Source organism: Anolis sagrei, chromosome 1 (assembly GCF_037176765.1).
Source record: "Anolis sagrei isolate rAnoSag1 chromosome 1, rAnoSag1.mat, whole genome shotgun sequence".
Classification (NCBI taxonomy): domain Eukaryota; kingdom Metazoa; phylum Chordata; class Lepidosauria; order Squamata; family Dactyloidae; genus Anolis; species Anolis sagrei.
Window position 1 is genome coordinate 45,827,534 of NC_090021.1, and position 22,665 is coordinate 45,850,198.

At 39.8% G+C, this 22,665-nt stretch overlaps 1 protein-coding gene across 1 annotated transcript in view; it reads left to right on the top strand.

The window, feature by feature from the left end:
* Positions 1 to 21,857, top strand: part of KCNK17 (potassium two pore domain channel subfamily K member 17) — a 35,759-nt gene extending 13,902 nt beyond the window's left edge. Inside the window, exons 3-5 of the mRNA XM_060755089.2 lie at positions 12,342 to 12,508; positions 19,027 to 19,195; positions 20,995 to 21,857. Of these exons, the coding sequence (XP_060611072.2) occupies positions 12,342 to 12,508; positions 19,027 to 19,195; positions 20,995 to 21,257 (599 nt within the window). The 3' untranslated portion in view covers positions 21,258 to 21,857. The remainder of the gene's footprint in view (positions 1 to 12,341; positions 12,509 to 19,026; positions 19,196 to 20,994) is intronic.
* The last annotated feature ends 808 nt before the right edge of the window (positions 21,858 to 22,665 follow it).

Consider the following 22,665-nt stretch of genomic DNA (forward strand, 5'->3'; position numbering starts at 1 on the left):
TCATAATGCTAAAATAACATATAAAATGGCCCTTTTTCTATTTGAAGCAGCACAGCTAAAAACTGCATATTTAGGGCTAAACTGTAGAGGTGATGCAGATATTTGATCGTGACCTTGTTAACAGCTTATTTATTGTAACTTATGTTGCACTGTATGCTTATGTGTTGGTCAAATTTTTTATATGGCCAGTGGGCTAACTAATAAAACGTACTTACAATGACTTCTCAAACTTTGGAGTAGATAACAAGTGGGCAGCATGAAGTTTAAGTGAAGAAGAGAAAATAAACTAATTCTGAGCTTTCCTCTCTCTGGGGTTGTCTACAACAGCAAAAAATAAACAATCCTCTCTTCTGGAGCTGTATGAACAAGTAATTGCCACCCAACATGCAAACAGCCTCCAGCATCAGTCATTCATGAGACAGTACCCTGTAACATAAGGCCGAATGAGAAATTCTCCATTTGCTGAGTTATTTTTAAGTTTTTTTTCTGGCTCAAAATGGTTCTAAAACTTGATGATCTGAAAACTTATAAAACTGGAAAATTTTGTATAATTGTAAACTGTTTCCATTGTGAAATTGGGTCCATCATTTTGAAACACCTTGTATAATTTGTAGAGCTTTCAGAACGCGATAGCATATTCTACAATTGTCATAATTAATATTTATAACTGCATGGTAAAATTGGTTCTGCATTTGCTTTTTTTTTTTTTTTTACACTAAACTGTCTTCTGGGAATTCTGGGAGGTGAAATCTGAAAAATCAAGTCCAGTTCAAGGACTAGCATAGCAGTAGATGGCTGTATGAACTAGCCAGCACAAGGGAACAAAAACCATTTCAGTGTTGAAATTCTCTTGTTAAAGTGACTTGCCAGTGTGGTGCTGTAACCTTTTAAAAGAACTAATGAAATAATTTGGGGATTTTAATTTCCCTATATGAGTATATGGGGCCATGGTGTCACCGTGGATTAAACCGTTAAGCTACAGAACTTACTGACCAGAAGGTCGGTGGTTCGAATCCACAGGATAGGGTGAGCTCCCGTTGTTAGCCCCAGCTTCTGCTATCCTAGTAGTTAGAAAACATGCAAATGTGAATAGAATAATAGGTACTGCTTCAGCAGGAAGGTAACAACGCTCCATGCAGTCATGCTGGCCACATGACCTAGGAGGCATTTACAAACAATGCTGGCTCTTTGGCTTAGAAATGGAGATGAGCACCTCCCCTCAGAGTTGGACTTGACCAGACTTAATGTCAAGGGGAAACCTTTACCTTTATATGAGTGTGTGTGTATGCCTAGAAATTGTAATCAGAAATACCAAAAGACAAGAACTTAGACCATCTTGGAACCAACCCACCTACTCTCTCTGCCATGATAGCATGGCTGGACTTTCTAAATGTCTGTGTGGGAAAATGATGGCGGTGGTAAGGTGCACCTGGCCCCACATTTCCCTATTTATAGAACGATCTTAAACTTATCAATGGATCATATCAAAATCCATAATTTTGACCTCAACTTACAAATGAGATCAATTTATATATGAGTATATGCAATAACCTGTTCCTCCAGTTTTCACTAATACTTTTTAAAGATTACTTTGTCCTCCTGGTTTCATAGTTGTAATATTTGGATAGCTTTGCAGGTAGCCCCCAAGTTATTGACAAGATAGGTTCTATAGATTTGTTCTTAAGTTGAATTTGTATGTAACTTGGAACAGGTACATTTTCAAGAGTAACTCCAGACAAAATATTTTTTAAAAAGTTTTGAACAGATAACATAGCAAAGGGCTAACACCTCTGTCGTGTTTGTTTTGTTGTCTGTGCCCCTGTTCAGAAGATTTCACCTTACTTTCTGTTCCTGTGAGAATTCGATTTTGAAAATGTTGGGTCCTCATGGAAACAAAGATTGACAATGAAACTTCAGGGGCAACACTTATTCTCATGGTAACTCTTACACGAGTGAGTTTCCCTTCTTGGGGTAGATTTTCTTTCACTCTCCGTTGTCTCACCCCTGTCCTTAACTATGAGTCATCTGTGAGTCAGATGTCTGTAACTTGGGGACTGCCTGTATTGATTTGAATTTTATTAATAGCTGCTTTTTGTATCTTGTCTGCTGCCTTGAAGACTCCTTTGGAAGCATGGAGTAGGAAGAAGACTCTATAAACAAAGTGCAGCAATCCTAGGTTTTCAGCTATTTTCCCTAGCAATTTTTCTCCACTCTCTCCTTTTGAGATACTGTTTTAATAGCCTTAATGTGGGGTACAGAAGGTCAATCTTTCAGTGAAGGCGTTGACTAGAGCTGGTAATGCATTCCCATCATTTCATTATGCTATTCACTTTTCTTTTCAGTTATTTTTATTTTCTGTTTTTAGATCTGTCTAGAAGTTTTTAGATGTATAGCAGAAACTATACAAACCAGGCATTGATGTTGCTGAGTTCACTAGTTCAACTTCAATGATATCACAAAAGCTCAATTGTCCTATAGAAGGCTTTGTATGGGGTTGTGCTGGGAGAATATGTCCACCTGACACTTCGGGATTTGTTTTATGTGTCATCTGATATTTTGCTCACATTCTAAATCTAGACATGTACACAATAGTAGTATGTATGAGTGTGAGAGAGGAGAGAAAGGGAGAGGAGAAGCTGTGTATATTGAGCCAGAAAGGGGAAATTGTGTGGCATGAATAAGCTGAATAACATACAGTGGTTCCTTAGTATCTGCTATGGTATGGTTCAAGGAACCAACATGGATATCAAAATCTGTGCAGCTCAAGTCCCATTATGTACAATCTATATAAATAAAAATGTAATGTTCGTTTGTGGGATTAACATAACTCAAAAACCACTTGACAAATTGACACCAAATTTGGACATAATACACCTATCAGGCCAACAAGTGACCATCACTCATAAAAACACTGAAAAACACAGTGGAAGAGACTTAAAAACCCAAAAAGCAAAAAGACACTACAGCACATACACAAAAATGACTCCCCCTGGCAAACAACACACACAATAGCATATGCACACTCTCTTCTGGACTACAGCTCCCAGCATCCTCTAGACCAGGCCCTTCAGGAGAGGAAGATGGTCCAAATGCACTGCTTCCAAGCTGCAAGCTTTCTTCTCCTTGGATTTTTTGAGAGCATCCCAATCCATGCATATTTCCAATTTCCTATTCCTGGACTGCAACTCCCAGAAATCCACCAGATAGATAATGTAGATAGATTAGATAGAGATAGGTAGGTAGGTAGGTAGATCAATCAATCAGGAGGACTGCTGGGAGTTGCAGTACAAGAATAGGTAGAGAAGGAAGGAAGGAAGGGGAAAAAGAGAAAGGGAAAGACAAGGGGGAAGGAAGAGAAGAGGAAAGGAAGGAAAGAAAAAAAGGGAATGAAGAAAGGAGAGGAAGAAAGAAGTAGAGGAAGAGGGAGGGAAGTTTGGCCACAGCAACGCAGCAAGTAGTATAATAAAATTGTGTCCTTATAAAATCCCCAAATCAAGGTTTGTTTTGTGGATTTCTTTTTTAAAAAATCCAAGCTGTGAATGCAGGAACCTTGGATACAGAGTTTTATAGCTATAGAGTTAAGGCTGGCTCAGAGACTTCAATTATGTACAACCGTGTGTAATGTTTAATCCAACATGAAATAGGGCCAGAGAAGTTGGGGAATCCATTCTTTATGACAGGAGTGGGCTGCCTAAATTGTTTTAGATGTTGTTATGGACCACCGTTATCCCCAACACTGGTCTAGTCAGCAAAGCTAGTGAGGATGGCTAAGAGGAGTTTGCAGTTCAAGAACATCTGGAGTGCTACAAGTTGCCAATCCCTGGTTTAGATGTAAATGAATAGATAGGAAAGGACAGACAAACCTCTGTGTAGCCTTTCCTTGGAGATCTTGTGTTTCTGTTTGGATATTTGAGCCAAGCTGATGGTGATCTGCAGGGCAGGATGATGGTTATAGTTGAGTTTGGATTGAAATTAGAAAAACAAGTAAGCTGTGATGAAGGGAAGTCCATCACCTCAGCTCTGCACCATCAGGTGGAGTTTTTCCTTCAGATCTGAAACAAATCCATAAAACAAAGTTTGAACTTTTTGCTAATGCTGCTCTTGCTTTATACTATTTTAAAAGAGCACCACACAAACTGTGTGTACATGGATATGTGTTACTGTGTGTGCAGTGTAAACATTTTCTTTCAGCTATGAGTATTGGGCTAGAAAGCAGAAATTATATGGCACATTGCACACTCAGATTCGTGTGTAGCCCTGCATCACTCTGTGGGCTTGCTAGTCTTCAGCAGGATCACAAGATGGCAGTGCTATGTTGTTCTATGCATAGTGTTCAGCAGGTTTGTGATGATTATTTATTTAATAATGCATCAAAACTTTACTGATTCCAGGCAACCAAGTTTCAAACCTATCTAGGGATTTGAAAGCACTGAGAGAATTGCAATAAGACACTATTATGGTGCATCGTCATAATAAAAACCAAGTTTCTGGATATGGGGACCCAATGATGATATTTTATGATTCTGATAGTAGATTGTCCAAAAACCCCATCCCAGATTTGCATTTATATGTTTCATAAGCAGCACATTTTCCTTCCATGTATACAGTCATATCTGCAGGTCTATGAGATGGAGGCAAAATATAGTGGAAATCAGAGATAAATAATTGAATTTCAGAGAAAAGGTAATAACTGGATCAACTTGAAAGGAAAAGTCAGATGACATTGTAACTCGCAAGGTTTACAACCTGCATGTAAGCTTTAGTTAGCCCTTTGTAAAACATTACATTTGCTTTTCATATCCGCTAGCCCTTTAATTAAATCTGAATGCATTTCAAGCTGCTTAGCAACTTGGCCCAAAGATTCAGGAAGAAAGTCTTACAGCTTACCTATTCATTGAGGTAAGTTCCTGTGGAATCAGGTGAAACTGGAAGGAGATTGATTCATGGAAACACAGATGGTAGAAAGTAATCAGGGAAGCTGATATTAAATAGTCCAAAAGCTCAACAGGGGAAAATAATGAAAAAAGGTGAACTGTGGAAGTAAGGGCCCATGCAAGAGCTAAAATGTAAGGTGCTAAAAAACTGGATCTTGTCTCAGAATTAAAGTAAAAGTGATGCTCCAGTACTCAGAATAAACAAATACAGCAACAGGTAAACTTAGAAAGACAAAAGAAGAAGAACCTTTCCCCCCAGAAACAGCTAAGGGTTGCCCCAAATTTTCCTATCTCTGATTGCTCCCACTTCCCTCAACACCAAAATACATTCCAGTAATGCTGTGAGTCAGGAGAAAAAGTGGTACATTACATGACTTTTCTTCGATCCTCAGAAATGGCATCCCTTTCTCTTGGTAGAAATAACACTCTGGGTATTGAGTATACCAATGATATTCTTTTAATTCTAGAAGACACAGGTATGTTATTTGTAATTTAAAGGGGATGACAACATAATACAGGGCAACAATCCCTTGTCTGGAATTCTGAAATCCAAAATATTCCATAAACCAAAATTGTCCACATGGGTGTTTGAGATGTTGACATCTTTGCTTTCTGATGTAAACTTTGCTTCATGCACAAAAAGTACAGGTTGAGCATCTTTTATCCAAATTTCTGAAATTCCAGGTACACAAACTTCATTTCAATTTCCAAAAACTGTGTATAAAATTACTTCAGGTTGTGTGTGTAGGGGTCCACGGTGCCGCAGCAGGTTAAACCGCTAAGCAGCAGAACTTGCTGAAGGTCAGCAATTCAACTCCGCGGGATGGGATGAGCTCATGCTGTTAGCCCCAGCTTCTGCCAAACTAGCAGTTCAGAAATATGCAGATGTGAGTAGATAAATAGGTACTGCTTCTGCGGAAAGGTAACAGCGCTCCATGCAATCATGCTAGCCACATGACCTTGGAGATGTTTACAGACAATTCCGGCTCTTCAGTTTTGAAATTGAGATGAGCACCACCCCCCAGAGTCAGACTTGACTAGACATAATGTCAAGGGGAAACCTTTACCTTTATTATGTATGTAAGGTGTATGTCAGGCATCCTCAAACTGCAGCCCTCCAACTCTTAGAATTTGTGACCATTGAACAAGTTGGCTAGGGCTTCTTGGAGTTGGAGGCCCAAACAGCTGGAGGGCTGCAACTCGGGGATACCTGATGTATATGAAACATAAATGGTGTGTCTAGACTTGGGTCCCATCTCCGCAATATCTCCTTATGTAGATATATGCAACTCTAAAACACCTCTGGTCTCAGGCATTTCAGATGAAAGAGACTCAAACTGTATATACCAAGTACAAGCTATTTTTTTCTCATGTGTCTGTCACACTTAGCACAGTTTTATTTCTTACCACAAGATGGCACTGCGAGTTTCATGGAAAGCTTACAATAAGGAGTGTTCTTTATTTAAAACTACTTGAATAATGGCATTATGCCTATAGCACCTTATACCTCTTCATATAGAAGAAGTTGGTAGAGGGAAGTAAGATATTGTATTTAAAATAAGGGTAACAATTAATTGTGTTTGCAGGTTTCCATCTTACAATGTTTCTAGTTTTCCAATTCACATTACGTATATGGAGGCTGGTGGGAAATTATTTAAAATTATCCAAATAATAAGAAAGGATTAAACTGGTTCTGTTTAAAAAAAGAACATAGAGCAAGATAGTATTTCAAATATCAAGGTGTCATATTACTTGAAAACAAAATCTGCTTACTTTGCATCTTTTGGGGCCTTTTTAAAGGGAAGACTCTTTATGTTATTTTGGGACCTCATCACATTGATTCGCCAGCTGCTGTGGTGAATCAACGGGACAGCGGGGGTATTTCCACTGCCCTGCACCCCACCACATTGGCAGCAATGCTTCCCCATCACAGGTGGGATGCTTCTCCATCATAACTGGGATACAATGGTCCAATTTGAGCCAGGGCCCCCCAATGGAAATGAGCCTACATCGTCTGATAGGTGGCATGGAGCTCTGTGGTTCACCTGGGGCAGAAGCATCCTAAGATGCAGAAAATCAGTTGTGTGATGAACTCCTAAGAGTTCTCAAAAACTCAGAACACTTGTTCCACTGGAGTTCTTCTACAATTGGCCTTTCATCTACCAGTTTATTCCACACACACATTTACCAAGTTCTGGAATGTATGGAAATCCACAGTTAAGGAAACCCAACAAAATTGTGGTACATGTATCCTATTAAAATAACTTGTGTTCAACCTGCTTTGCCTAGGACATTATCAGGTGATACCTGTATTCCTATCCCATTCCAATTTCATAATCCTCTGGATGGAAGTATTATATAAGTAACAAAACACTAGTCCAAGGTAATATTAAACCACTATTGATTTTAATGCAGAAATAATGTATTGTCATAGTAGCTTGTTATATATTTAACTAGGGTCACTATGACCTATTGTATGAGGATTCCATTTCTTTTACGTAAATACCTCATTCCTTTCTCTCAAAACCTTGCGACACCCTGAGTTTACTTTATAAGAGAAGAGGCAGTGAAAACAAAAGAGTGTGAAATTCCATACGGGTAGAATTCTTCCCAGGCAGCATGGGAACAAATTTTCTTGAGTAAATATTCAAACAGTTACCTGGTACTTCTATTCTCAATCCCTCCCTTTCTGTCTCACATTCATACATCATATTGTGCCTAGTATATTCCGCCTAAACCATAGCCTTGTAGACTGTTTTAAGTGTAAGGTTTGTCGCATTCTGTATTAAAACCTGAATACAACATTTTCGACTTACGACTTAACCAAAGTTTAGAAAAGTTAGTTTTTGGACTACAGCACAATGGAAAGAAAAGTCAGCAGATGTTCACAAATATTTATTTATTATTTACTGCATTTGTGAGAGCTGGACCATAGGGAAGGCTGAGCGAAGGAAGATAGATGCTTTTGAACCGTGGTGCTGGAGGAAAATTCTGAGAGTGCCTTGGACTGCGAGAAGATGCAACCAGTCCATACTTCAGGAAATAAAGCCCGGCTGCTCATTGAAGGGAAGGATATTAGAGGCAAAGATAAAGTACTTTGGCCACATAATGAGAAGAAAGGAAAGCTTAGAGAATACAATTATGCTGGGTGAAAAGGAAGGAAAAAGGAAGAGGGACTGACCAAGGGCAAGGTGGATGGATGAGATCCTTGAAGTGACTGGATTGACCTTGAAGGAGCTGGGGGTGGTGACGGCCGACAGGGAGCTCTGGCGTGGGCTGGTCCATGAGGTCATGAAAAGTCAGAAATGACTGAACGAATGAACAACAAATGTATTTATTTCACATATTTGTATCCTGTCCATCTCACCCCCGAGGGGGGACTCAGGGCAGCTTATAACAGGCAACTATTTGATGCCACCACACAAATGTATAAATAACAATTAAAACAGTTAATTAAAACAATTATTAAAACAACATTTAAAAGCATGCAAATTCATAATTATAGTCCAGGTCAAACCATTGTCAGCCACATAGAATCGGTCTCATTCTTGATTGCTGCATCTATTGTTCGAATGTATGGTCCCCCAATCATGTTTTCAGTTTTTTCTAAAAGATAAGAGGGAGGGGGCTGATCTGATGTCATTGGGAAGGGAGTTCCACAGACGAGGGACCACCACTGAGAAGGCCCTGTCTCTCGTCCCCACCAGTTGCGTTTGCAAGGATGGTGAGACTGAGTGCAGGGCCTCTCCTGACCATCTTAACCTTCGTGGTGGTTCATATACCACTTTTCTCCCCCTAAGGGAACTCAAAAGCTGTTTCGAACATTATAAAGGCAAAATTCAATGCCGTACATACACGTGAAAACCAAAAGATAATAGCAAGACAATAACATTTAACTATAAATTAACCTAATCAAATTAAAACATAAACATAAAAGAACATTTAGACATAGAGCATAAACAATTATACATTGATAATAACATTTATATTTAAAAAATTGCTTTGTCAAATTGTGTAATAATATTGGACCAATGTTAAGCTGCCGCTATAGTGTTGAGAAGGAAGAAAATGTATTATTGTGAATTCATATGTAAATCTTGGACTGTTTCCCTCTCATTCAAAGGACATAGCTTTGATCATTGGCGATGCTAGTTGGTGTTTTTAATATGGAGAATAGTGTTCTCATTCTCCTTCATTAACTCAAGTAAAGATGGGAACATTAAGGATTTAATTAACATTTATTGTTCCATGTCAAAGGGGGTTAGACTGGCTGGTCCTTGCATCATTCTCTGAAGACTAGATACCTTGAGAAAGCTTTTGATCTTTTAGTGCCACTGTAACCTCTGGTCTGATTGACTGATCAAAGTGGTAGCTGAAGTGTCTTCGGGTTAAATTTATGTGTACAGAGAAATTTTGTGGGTGTGCCCTGTACATCACCTCTTTGGCCCTCAGAGTTGATTTGGGTTTTTTCTTTCTAATGGACTGTGATTTTTCCCTCACAATCCTGTTTTAGAACTACTTCTGTTTGTGTACTGTGGGTTGATGTCATAAACGGCGTTTTTAGTGCAGGGCTTGCCACCTTCATCCCTTGTGCTAACAGATGTACGTGCCAATACAAACTCAGATGATCAAAGAAAACCATACTTGTGGTATAGTAACACAAAGCTTCTGAATTTTGTTCTTCTAGATAACTCCATGGCATCCATTCAATGTTTTTCAGGATGTTAAAATTGAATCATAGATGACTGACATGTTCAGCTGATCTGCCAAAACAAAGAGGGCTTGATACTATATTGTGCCAGAAAGCAAATAGGTCACATCTTTAAATTTTACTCTGCATTTTATTAAAAGCTCCTTTTTTTACAATACACATCTTGCATTTGGGCAGCAAGTTTAATCCTTTACAAGTTTTCTACAGGTACTGAGGTTTTCTATCGGAAAGCATTCATGTAAATGTTTTCTGTCATTCTAAATTGGTGAAAACCTAGAGAGAACGAGATTGAGATTAACCATAGTTTAAGATTCAAAAATTGCAGATGTTTCCGACTGACAACTACACCAGTGAAATGAAGAAAGTGCATCATTCTAAAACTTAGTGAAATTCAGTTCTCCTAATGTTAAACGTGCGTAACACTATGTGTAAAGCAGGTCAGCGTGTTTTCCTGACTTTGATTTACATAAATGGTTATTGTATTTTAAAACTGATCCAGTCTTACAACCTGATCACATGGGCTTTCAGCCCCATCCTAGGACACTGCTGAGATGCAGCCAGAATGGAGCCTGCCAGAGCCCATCACATGATGCAGAGCTACTTCTTTTGAGGCTCCGTGCCAGCTCTGCAGCATGCTAAGCACCAATCCTGAGAACATGCTAAGCACCAGTCCTACCCATGTTCTTGTAAGACAAGCTAGGGACGACACTGGAGCAAGCCAGGGCAAACAGATAACAGTGTGGGATGGTAAAAGGCGATGTGGGGCACTGCCCAATGATTCACCCTGCTTCCCGACAGATTCACCAAGCTGCCTCACAAATGCCCCTGCTGCCCCCTGGCCTAAGTACCTCCATGTAATGAGGTCCTTAGAGATCTGTTATAAGCTAGAGAAGACGTCTATATCTGAATTAGAGGTTTTCTTATCTGATTTCTACATTATCTTAGCTGCATTCACACTGAAATACAACACTGCCTGAGCTCTGCGAGTGCAGCATTTTTCCGAATGAAGCAGAGAGTGTTTGAGGACTGAGACATCCATAGGGTTACCAAAGTGCTTGTTTATAAAGCTATTGTCCTCCCAACCCTGCCATACACCTGCGGGATATGGACTGTCTACAGATGTCACATGGAACTCCTAGAATGATTCCATCAGTGTTGCCTCCGAAAAATCCTGAAAATCTCTTGGGAAGGCAAGCAGACAAAATGTCACTGTGCTGGAAGAAGCAAAGACCACCAGCATTGAAGTGATGGTCCTCCGCCATCAACTTCGCTGGACCAGCCACGTTGTCCAGATGCCCAACCACCATCTCCCAAAGCAGTTGCTCTACTCCAAACTCAAGAATGGAAAACTGAATGTTGGTGGGCAGGAAAAGAGATTTAAAGATGGGCTCAAAGCCAACCTTAAAAACTCTGGCATAGACACTGAGAACTGGGAAGCCCTGGCCCTTGAGCACTCCAGCTGGAGGTCAGCTGTGACCAGCAGTGCTGTAGAATTTGAAGAGGCATGAATGGAGGGCGAAACAGAGAAACGTGCCAAGAGAGAGAGAGGCGTCAAGCCAACCCTGACCAGGACCGCCTTCTACCTGGAAACCAATGCCCTCACTGTGGGAGAACATGCAGATCAAGGATAGGGCTCCACAGTCACCTAAAGACCCACTGCCAGTGCACCAATCTTGGAAAACCACCCTGCTCAGACAACAAGGGATCACCTAAGTAAGTTAGCTGCAACTTTTAGTTGCCATAGTTGCTTTTATTTATATTGATTTTGTCCTATTTTAAAATAACTTTTTGGTGTGAACCTCTGAAAGGCGTTTATATTGAAATAAATATTGGCCTTAAATTGGATCACTTTGACATATTTCTGAGGTACTATATTTTTGTGTATTTTGCTTAAAGTTTGATTTTGGTTCAGGTCCATAATTTGTGCCAATATAGCCAACAGGATCATAACTAATGGACATGCAATGTTTACACTAGGATTAGAAGATGTGCAATTCTCCATATACTATTGGACTGCAAATCTCAACAACCATAACCAAGTATAGTCTGTGATGGGGGATGTTGGGCATCTATAGTCCAATTTTGATTTTTGTTCATCATGTTGCTATTCCTAAATTTCAAATTATTTCTCACTCTGATGTTCATTTTTGTAATATTGTACAAGGCATTCAGAATTTCTCCCCCCTTTCCTCAGGAATCTGATAATCTTTTGGCTCCTGGTCTTTAGGTGTATTTTGGCTTTTTATTTCCTATCTTATCTCTGGTATGATAGGCAAACAACCTGTCTCTTGCAGGAGTATGCAGGAATCACAGGGATGACTCAGTGACTGAATTTGATCTGTGAATCACTTTTCACAAGCCCAAGACCTCTGGCCTTTTCTTAAGATAACACTGAAACATATTCATTTTGTTGTTGCTGTTCTTATTGTTCTCAATGTATGCTTTCAAGTTGTTGCTGTTCTACTGTGACTCTTTCATGAGGGTTTTCTTGGCAGAATTTGCTCAGTAGGGGCTTCCTCTGAGGCTGGGAGAGTATGACTTACCCAAGGTTACTTAGTGGGCTTCTGTGGCTATGCAAGGATTCAAACTATGTTCTCCAGAGTTGTAGTCCAACTCCTAAGCTACTACACTATTCTGTTCATACTATTGTTGCAACCAATGTGGCCAATTAATTCCTGCCTTTTTCTCTCTTCCAGGCTATGGTAACTTGAGTCCCAGCACAGAGGTTGCCCAGGTCCTCTGCATCTTCTTCGCCCTCTTTGGAATCCCCTTAAACCTGATACTCCTGAACAGAATAGGGCAGCTAATGCTCTCCGCAGTTCAGCTCTGTGCCTTCCGCCTGGGAGAGAAGTTCCAGTGGCAGGTAAGCAGTATGGTTCCTTTATGGTGATTTAATACAGGTCAATAAAATGGTTATCTGTCATGACTTGAATTGTTGCAGAACCTTCAACCAGCCCTGTATTGTAAGAAGAATTGCCTGGATTTGCAGGTTAACTTGCTACCCAATGCTCACCAAAGCTTCCTCTTCATCCTGGAAAGAAGTGACAAGTGGAGTGCCGAAGGGCCCGTCCTAGGCCTGGTCCTGTTCAACATCTTTCTAATGACTTAGATGAAGGGTTAGAAGACATGATCATCAAGTTTTCAGACAACATCAAATTGGAAGGGAGAACTAATACACCAGAAGCCAGGAGCAGAATTCAAAACGATCTGAACAAATTAGAGAGATGGGCCAAAACTAACAAAATGAAGTTCAACAGGGACAAATGCAAGATACTCCACTTAGGCATGAGCCAACAATCTAATGCAGCTTAAAATGCCAATGGGATTTTGGCCTGCATCGATAGCAGTATAGTGTCTAGATCCAGTGAAGTCATGCTACCCCTCTATTCTGCCTTGGTCAGAATAGAGGGGTAGCATGACCTGGAATACTGTGTCCAATTCTGGGCACCACAATTGAAGGGAGACGTTGACAAGCTGGAATGTGTCCAGAGAAGGGTGACTAAAATGATCAAGGGTCTGGAGAAGAAGCCCTATGAGAAATGGCTTAAAGAACTGGGCATGTTTAACCTTCAGAAGAAAGGCTGAGAGGAGACATGATGGCCACATTATATAAATATGTGAGAGAAAGTCATAGGGAGGAGGGAGCAAGCTTGTTTTCTGCTGCCCTGGAGACTAGGATGTGCAACAATGGCTTCAAACAACAGGAAAGGAGATTCCAACTGAACATTAGGAAGAACTTCTTGACTGTGAGAGCTGTTCAGCATTGAAACTCTCTGCCCCAGAGTGTAATGGAGGCTCCTTCTTTGGAGGCTTTTAAACATAGGCTGGGTAGCCATCTGTTTTTTTTTTGGGGGGGGGGGGCTTTGAATGCGATTTTCCTGCTTTTTGGCAGAGGGTTGGACTGGATGGCCCATGAGGTCTCTTCCAACTTATTGATTCTATGATTCTATGAATTCAGTGGGGCTTAGCACCTTTGAGACAAACTGAAAGAAAAGTTTGTAGCACCATCTTTTGTAAACTGAGTCTTTTTGCAAACTAGTTAATGGCTTCATACGGGGTAATTTGGTGGCATATGCTAGTTCCTACTATTTGCGCCATGGATGTCGAGTTTTGGATAGCATAGGGATAGTATATATGTATTGGATAGCATAGGAATATCTCATATATATCTATAGAAATAAAAATGTAATGTTCGTTTGTGGGATTAACATAACTAAAAAACTAGTGGACAAATTGACACCAAATTTGGACACAATACACCTTTCAACAAGTGACCACCACTCATAAAAACACTGATAACTACTAGGGCTGTCCAACCATGGAAAAATTTGTTTCTAAACTCGATTCGTTTTTAGGCGGTTTTTGCGTTTCGTTATTTAAAAGAATTCCGAACTTTTTCTTTAAAAAAGTTCGATATTTACGAAATTTTGGAAATTACGGAACAATTTCGAAACAATAACGAATTGATTCATTAATGGCGGACGCGATTGCGCAATACGCTAAAAAACCCTCCAATGGGACAGGGGGAACTTCTGAAGCTTCCCTCTCCCTCTGTTGTTGACTGTTGGTGTGATAATTTATTTTTTTATCACTGATAAAACAAACAACAACTATAAAACTTGCACCAGACATATGGAAATAATTACGAAACAATTACGAAATAAATTTTAAAAATTCGTTTCAATTTTAAGTTGCTCCTGAATGGTTCAATATCGCTTCGTTATAAAAAAAACGAATTACGAAATTAACGAACGAAACCGCCCAGCCCTAATAAATACAGTGGAAGAGACTTAAAAAGCCAAAAAATAATAAAATACATTACAATGCATGCACATAACCACATATATACAAATACACACATATATATACACACAAAACACATATACATAGACTGGTCCACAGCAACACGTGGCAGGGAACGGCTAGTGTGTGTGTTTGTGTATATGTGTGTGCGCGTGTACGTATGTGTATGTATGTGTGTGTGTGTGTGTGTGTGTATATATATATATATATAGGTAAAGGTAAAGGTAAAGGTAGTCCCCTGACATTAAGTCCAGTCATGTCTGACTCTGGGGTGTGGTGCTCATCTCCATTTCTAAGCCGAAGAGCCAGCGTTGTCCGTAGACACCTCCAAAGTCATGTGGCCGGCATGACTGCATGGAGTGCCGTTACCTTCCCGCCGGAGCAGTACCTATTGATCTACTCACATTTGCATGTTTTCAAACTGCTAGGTTGGCAGAAGCTAGGGCTGACAGCAGAAGCTCACGCCACTCCCCGGAATCGAACCTGCGACCTTTCGATCAACAAGCTCAGCAGCTCAGTGCTTTAACCCACTGCACCACCGGGGGCTCCTATATATATTACAGATTTTCTTTCTGCTGTTTTAACACATTACTCTGACTTGCCAACACAACCAGAAGTTGGCCATCCCTTCTGCTTAGGTACCTTTTAAATGTTGGAACAGAATTCAGAAATTATTCAGTTCCTTTTGTAATCTAGATCTTTAAAATGCAACCAGCTTCGTAATTTATAGATGTAAAAGATTCCCCACCCTCAGAACTTCAGAATATTTTGGTCTGCACTGCATCATAGATCCAAATGGCATGTGAATCATAGTTTCCATTAAGGCAAAAAAAAAAAAAAAAGCCTTTCTGTAATATATATCTGAAGTAGGAAAAGGAAGATTTCACCAAAATCGAATACAAGTGGCTAAATATAGTGGCACTTTTAGGTAGGTTGTGATAAAAGATAGTCGCTGTTATTTCATTGAAAAGTTGTTTTAATTTCCTGCTATCTTTCCTCTTCATGTTTTGCTCCTTTCATATTATGTCTGGGCAGGACTCACATTCCTTATGTTATCTACTGGCCTTTTGCTTACTCTATGAAGTGTCCAGAAAACATGATGCAGCCTGAAAGAGGCTAGGATGGAGGACTGCTCCTGAATAGTTGTGTAACTTTTCTGGTAGTCCTTAGTTCATCATAGGTTGAATCTGACGCTATTCCACAGACAGTAGACGTCAGGATACTATATGTATTACAAGTTAAATTCCTAAAGTTCTCACTCATAAAATCTGTGTTTAAGTCAAGATGGAAAAAAATCCCATTGAAAGAAAATGTGATTGTGTTTGATTAAGAATGTTTTCTGTCTGTAGAAGGAGTTCCCAGGTCTAAAAATGACTTTCAATAATAAAACAACGGGCAGCTCCACCTTATTATTATTATTAGTAGTAGTAGTAGTATTTCCTACACACCACTCCCTATGGATCAAGGTATGGGATACCATATATAATAGCAGTTAGAAACATTTAACATCAATTAAAAATATACAAACTTGTAAAGGTGACAGTGGGGAACCTCAGCTGCATATGACCACTCTATCAATAGAAGGAAATAAAGAAGGAAGGAAATAAGGAAATAAATGTAGGATAAAATCTGCCCCAAAATGTACAGTGTTGCCTGCCTTAATCTATGAGAACCTCCTTTGACTTCCCCTTTGTGGTGATTGCTTCTCATTAGTCATGGATCATGAATTTTCCTGGAAGATGGAAGTTCAGATCCAAGCTAAGCCATGAACTGCTGGGAGAAACGATATCCAGTTTCTCACTGGTGAATGAGTCACAGAGTGACCAATAAACGCCAAACCCACAAAATTGGGAAGGATCAAAAGACTCTTGAAAGACCAGACAACCTCCTCCAGACACCAGCCTTTCCAATCCAAGCCACAGTCCACCACAGTTCGAGGTCAGATCTGTTGTGGCATGGTGCTTACATAGCAAATAAACTGAGATTACTTGGGCAGATGGTGAGTTGTGCTGAGGTTCCCATTTCCGAGATGCCAGATCACTGGTTCCCAGCCTTGGATCACCAGATGTGGTTGGCCTGCATCTTTCAGAAGCCACAACCAGCATTGCCAATTATCAGACATTCTAGAAACAATAATCCAGCAGCATTTGAGGATCCAAGCTTGGGAGCATCTATTTTAGAAGAACCATTCATAGTGGTTCCCATCTGCAGACTTTCATGGCTATAACAATGCTATTGAATATGGCTAATTGTAAACCAAGAGATGTAGGTTTTTAATGGGATTAATTTTAATTGGGTTTTATTGCTTTTACTAACAAGATCCGGTTCTGTGATGTTTTTAGTGGTACTATATGCCTTAATTGTTGTAAAGTTTTATATTGGTTGAGCCTGGAACCTCAGGTCTCAGCTAGGGAGCTTTTGTGCAATTAAAACATGTGCGCCAGCTGCACCCTCACCTTGAGAAGTCTGACTTGGCCATGGTAGTCCGTGCTCTTGTTACATCCTGAATAGACTACTGCAATGCACTCTACATGGGGTTGTCTCTGAAGACTATTCGGAAGCTTCAACTAGTCCAACGGGCAGCAGCTGGATTGTTCACTGGAGTGGGGTACAGAGAGCACACAACCCTCCTGTTATGCCAGCTCCACTGGCTGCCAGTCTGCCCAAGCACAATTCAAAGTGCTAGCTTTAGCCTATGAAGCCCTAAACGGTTCTGGCCCAGTTTACCTGTTCGAACGTATCTCCGTCTATGAACCATCAAGGAGGCTAAGATTGTCCAGGGAGGCCCTGCTTTCAGTCCCACCTCCCTCACAAGTGCCACTGGTGAGGACAAGGGACAGGGCCTTCTCAGTGGTGGTGGCCCCTCAGCTGTGGAACTCTCTCCCCAATGAGATCAGGTCAGACCCCTCCCTCTTGTCCTTTCAGAAAAAAACTTAAAACATGGTTGTGGGACCAAGCATTTGAGCAGTAGATGCAGCAATTAGAATGAAAATGATTTTATGTGACCAGCAATGGACTGATCTTGGACTATGATTCTGAACTGTCAGAGCTTTTAAATGAATGTTTTAATAATTGATTTTAACTGTTGTTTTAACTGTAACTGTTAGTTTATAATTTATGTGTTGGCATTGAATGATTGGCTGTTATGAAGCTGGCCTGAGTCTCCCTTCGGGGGTGAGAAGGATGGAGTACAAATGTGTGAAATAAATAAATAAATAATATTTATATGGGTGATGTTTATGAGTTAGAATTAATATGTTTATTTATATTTATCTTTCTTCTTTGCATTGTGATTTGTCTTTTTTATTTATTTGTTTTGATTAAAACTTTTTTGGATTGTAAGTGTGGCTGATATTATGTAAATCGTTTCCTCCTGTTGTAAGCCCCTTGGGGAGAGGGGGCAGGATATAAATAAAGCATTATTACGACTGTTGCTGCTGCTGCTATATTTTTAGCTTTTTCTTCATGTTTGTATGGATTTTTAGAAGTACATGGTTTTTTTTAAAGAATCTGAGCTGCCTCTCCTCCAGTGTTGAAATAAACACCAGGTATGATACTGTTGAACCACACAGGGGAAAAAGAGTTAATCTCTCAACATTTAGAGATGCTAGAACTTGAAAAGCATGCTTTTGGGAATTATGAATCCCCAAATCCCACAGCCAGCCTGGCTAGAATCTAGAGAGCATACTTCTGTCCACAGGTAATTAACTAGTTTAAATACTGCACATCCTTGCAATTATCTTACTTTAATGAACCAACTCCTGCTGAATAAACCAAAAAGTTTCCTCATTATCCCTTATTTCCCCTACTTCTGTCAAATGTTAGTTTTGTAACTACATACATAGTTTCTTCTTCTTCAATCATTTGCATCTGAAATGGGGAACCATGACTTACTGTGCATAATAGTTTAATGTTCTGGTTAGGTTCCTCCATAGCTCCCTGTTTTGGACCTAATCTGGTCCTATAACGTAATGAAATCAGAATTGCAGAAGTTAACTCTGTGCAAGAAAAATGATTCGACCTAAACTTTAAGAAGAATTTCCTGATAACAAGAGCCATTCAACAGTGAAATAGACTACTTTGGAGAGTGGTCAGCTCTCCTTCTTTGGACAATTGCAAACAGATATTAAATGGGCATCTCTCAGGAGTGCTTTAGTTGTGTATTCCAGCATGACAAATGGGTGTACTAGATGGCTTTTGAGTATATGCAATTTTTTTTTGCAACCTGTCATGCAAGGGGAGGAAGGCACAGACTTATTACTCATTCCCAAACCCCATTTCCTGCTTTCTTAGCCATGATTTACAAGCCCAGGAACATGATATTCCCTAAAAGTCCATTACAATCAAATAGCCCACAGTGGTCTTGAACATAGACTTTCTGTAGTCCATGACCATCATGTCCTCCCCACAGATTTAATTGTGATATCGGTCCAATAAGAATGCATCCCTCTTTTGTAGAATTATTCAACTTCCAGAACAAGGTTGTTAATACCTCTCTACCCTAAGATTTTTTCTTACAAGAGACACAAAATATATCCATCTGTCTGTTTCCTTACTGTTTTTTTTAAATCTTTCCAGAAAGGAGCAGCTATCTTGACACGGACCTGTGCCCTGGTTGTTGGCCTTTTACTGTTTTTCCTACTACCTCCTCTGCTGTTCACTGCTATTGAAGGCTGGACCTACGAAGAAGGATTCTACTATTCGTTCATTACGCTTAGCACAATTGGCTTTGGGGACTATGTAATCGGTAAGTGCCAGTTAGTACTTGGACAAAAGATCACCAATGAATAACAGTTGCTGTCAACTATATTTCAAAAGAAGGAACTAGCAAAACCATCTGCATATTCCTTTCATAGAAAACCTTATCATCATAGGTGATCAAATGTGATTCAGTATGATTGTCTTCCAAGGTTCAAGTCTTGCCGGTGGGTCTACAAGTAACCATGGAGGCATAATCTGGATCCACATGGTCTTTCACATTGTGGACATAGATTTCCAGATGGAAGGTGATCATGTCAAGGGTTAGCTCAGGCATGGGCAAACATCAGCCCCCAGGTGTTTTGGACTTCAACTCCCACAGTTCCTAATAGCCTATTGGTTGTTAGAAATTGTGGGAGTTGATGTCCAAAATACTTAGAGGGCTGAAGTTAGCCTATGCTTGGGTTAGCTTGTTGTGCTTTCTTCTTGGCATGTTTTTTCCCCTTTCACCCTGTATTCTGTGAAATTCACGATCAACAGATGACTTGAAGGCATGTACATACACAGCAAGTACTCCAGATTTCTCAGAGCATGGAAAAAGTTGCCATTTGGAATTGAAATTACCACTTTTACCCCTGTTGCTGTGCCAACTGGGAAGTAAAAAGAAAACAACACAGAAATCCAACCCACCCATTAATCAAATAAGTAACTTTCCCAAGCCTATCTTCGTAGACAAGAATTTAAGGAAATTTGACAAACTACTGGGTTTATTTATCTTGGCTGGGGATTTTATGTATTTGCGCATGTGTTCATTTCAGTATATATTATTGTGATGGATGACAAGTGGCCTTTCAGGTGTGAGTGCAATAATGACAATGAATGTAAAGTTGGTGTGTAAACATTTCCTTCCACTGTTGTGACCTATATAGATGTTTTCGAAAATAAAATGTAGAAATACTGTACTTAATGTTCACTGTAGCAAAGTTAGAGGAATTCCTGACATCGTGTTGCTCTCCTTAATGCAGAGATATCATGATTGTTCAGGGGGATATGTTTCCTGTGTGCAGAGCAAACTAATACGTTATAGCAGGAAACAAGTATAAAATACAACCCTTTACCTTTACCTGTAAGGCATTTGACCTTTATTTTTCACGAAGAGGTATGTGAGTAATGGAATCAGCCGTCAGAGCAATGTCTGTTAGTTACACTTCTCTCATTCATAGTTTATTTGAATAACGCATCCTTGAATGATGAAATCACCAGTCAGTGTATTCTTTGTCTTGGTCGGTGACCTGGGCAATCCCCCATCCACTCCCAACATTCTGCAGACTGTCTACAGTTTGAGGATTTCAGTTCTCTCAGTCATTAAATATAGCCTAGCAACTGCCTAATTCCTGCTTGCTGTAGTTCATTATAAAGTACTTAGTATCCAATTGCTAATTTTCAAATTGTCCTCCTCCTAAGAACATTATGTAAATGGCTAGCAACTGCCTAATGCCTGCTTGCTTTAGTTCATTATATGAAATACTTAGTATCAGATTGCTAATTTTCAGATTGAGTTGTTGTAGGTTTTTCGGGCTATATGGCCATGTTCTAGAAGCATTCTCTCCTGACGTTTCACCTGCATCTATCCTCAGTACTCATATGACTTGGTTTGATCCTCTGAGGATGCCTGCCATAGATGCAGGTGAAACGTCAGGAGAGAATGCTTCTAGACATGGCCATATAGCCCCAAAAAACCTACAACAACCCAGTGAGTCCAGCCATGGAAGCCTTCGACAATACAATCTTCAGATTGTCTTCTCTCTTAAGGATATTGTGTAAATAGCATCTATGTTTTCTCCTTAGGCATGAACCCTGAGCGCACATACCCCAACTGGTATAAGAACGTGGTGTCTCTTTGGATTCTCTTTGGCATGGCATGGCTTGCCTTAATCATCAATCTTTGCATCAGCTTGCTGGAGAACTCCAGTGGCCTCTGCCAGTGCTGCAAGAGGAGGAGTAGAGAGATGGAACAGGACTTAAACAATGCCAACCCAAACAACAATTTGGGGCCTGAGGATAAAAACAACCACAATGAGAAAGACACCAAACTTGTGGTTCCGAATTGAACATTTATAAACTCTTTGTTCCCACTGAAGACTTTTGATTTTCTTTTTTTAAGGAGAGAAACAACTGGCTGGGCACTCCATCTTCTGACACAAGCACAGGTTGACTGAGAACTGCCTTGCACATGTTGCTTTTTCTACATAGAGCTTAATATGGCATAGGAGGAATATAAAAACACATGCCGTTTTGGGTGTAATCTAAAATAGATCTTAAATGGTTGCAAGGGCAAGAGCTGGGAACAAGTTCTAGCAGTGCTCATATGACTTGGTTTGATCATCACTATGTCCCAACCTATGGAGCATGTACGGAGGTTCCTGGTGAAGTTATACACTTGGGCAAGATGACTAAGGGTGTGGCAGCACTCACTTGCGGATGGTCACCTCATAAGCTTACAACATAATGGTCAATGCTATCCTTCCCACTACACTGAGTATCTGTTTCTATCAGAAGGGGCTTATCGATGCTTATTATGCCTTATTGACTCTTACTTTTTATCAACAGCAACTAACTATAGTCAATAAAACAGGAGCAAAAAAATGGTAAAATAACACAACAATTTGTATATACTCAAATAAAGTGTATTTTCATTCTTTTTTATGGAACTGTGTTTCTCTGAAAGTATCATTTGTTTGTTGTTATGGTTGTAGTAGTTGATGATAATGTTGTTGTGGTGGGGTGCCTTCAAGTATTTTCCAACTTATGATGAACCTATCACAGGATTTTCTTGTGCTGAAAGTGTGTGACATACCCAAGGTTACCCAGTGGGTTTCCATGGATAAGTGGAGAATCAAATCATGGTCTCCATTCCAACACATGAAATCACTACACGTTGTTTTCAAAGCAAAGTAAAATTGTCCTTTGCAGTTATCTGACTTTTGTTTCAGACATGACTGTTAGGGTAATATGTGGTTGTTCTTCTGGCCCAAATGAATGTGTGAAATAATATCTTGCAGACTTAATGAAATAGAACAGGGCTTTGCATATAGCATGAGACTTTTTAGAAATGCAAATAACTCAGAAGGACAGGGTGGGGATAGCTATTGCACAGAAAATGAAGCCTTTTTCCCGCTACTGCAGATTTCTGGAAAATCCCCACCCACCTCAGCTAGGAAAGCTGTAAAAGGAAATTTCTCATTGGGCCTAATGTAATCACTGAAAAAACCCTGTTCAGCAGTTTTGATTCCACCATAGCTAGAACACTATGCAAGTTCTTCCCACTTTATTTTAATGAGCAATGTGAATGTTTCAGGAGAAGACAATATCTCAAGTCCAGTCTGTTTAAAGCTTGAAAGGTAATTGACATTTTGACTGAAAGCTAGAAACACATTGATAATCACTGGAAAGTTGAAAGACAGGAGTAACCTGATCCCAAACACAGGGAATTGCTGACATTATATGCCACTGCATTCT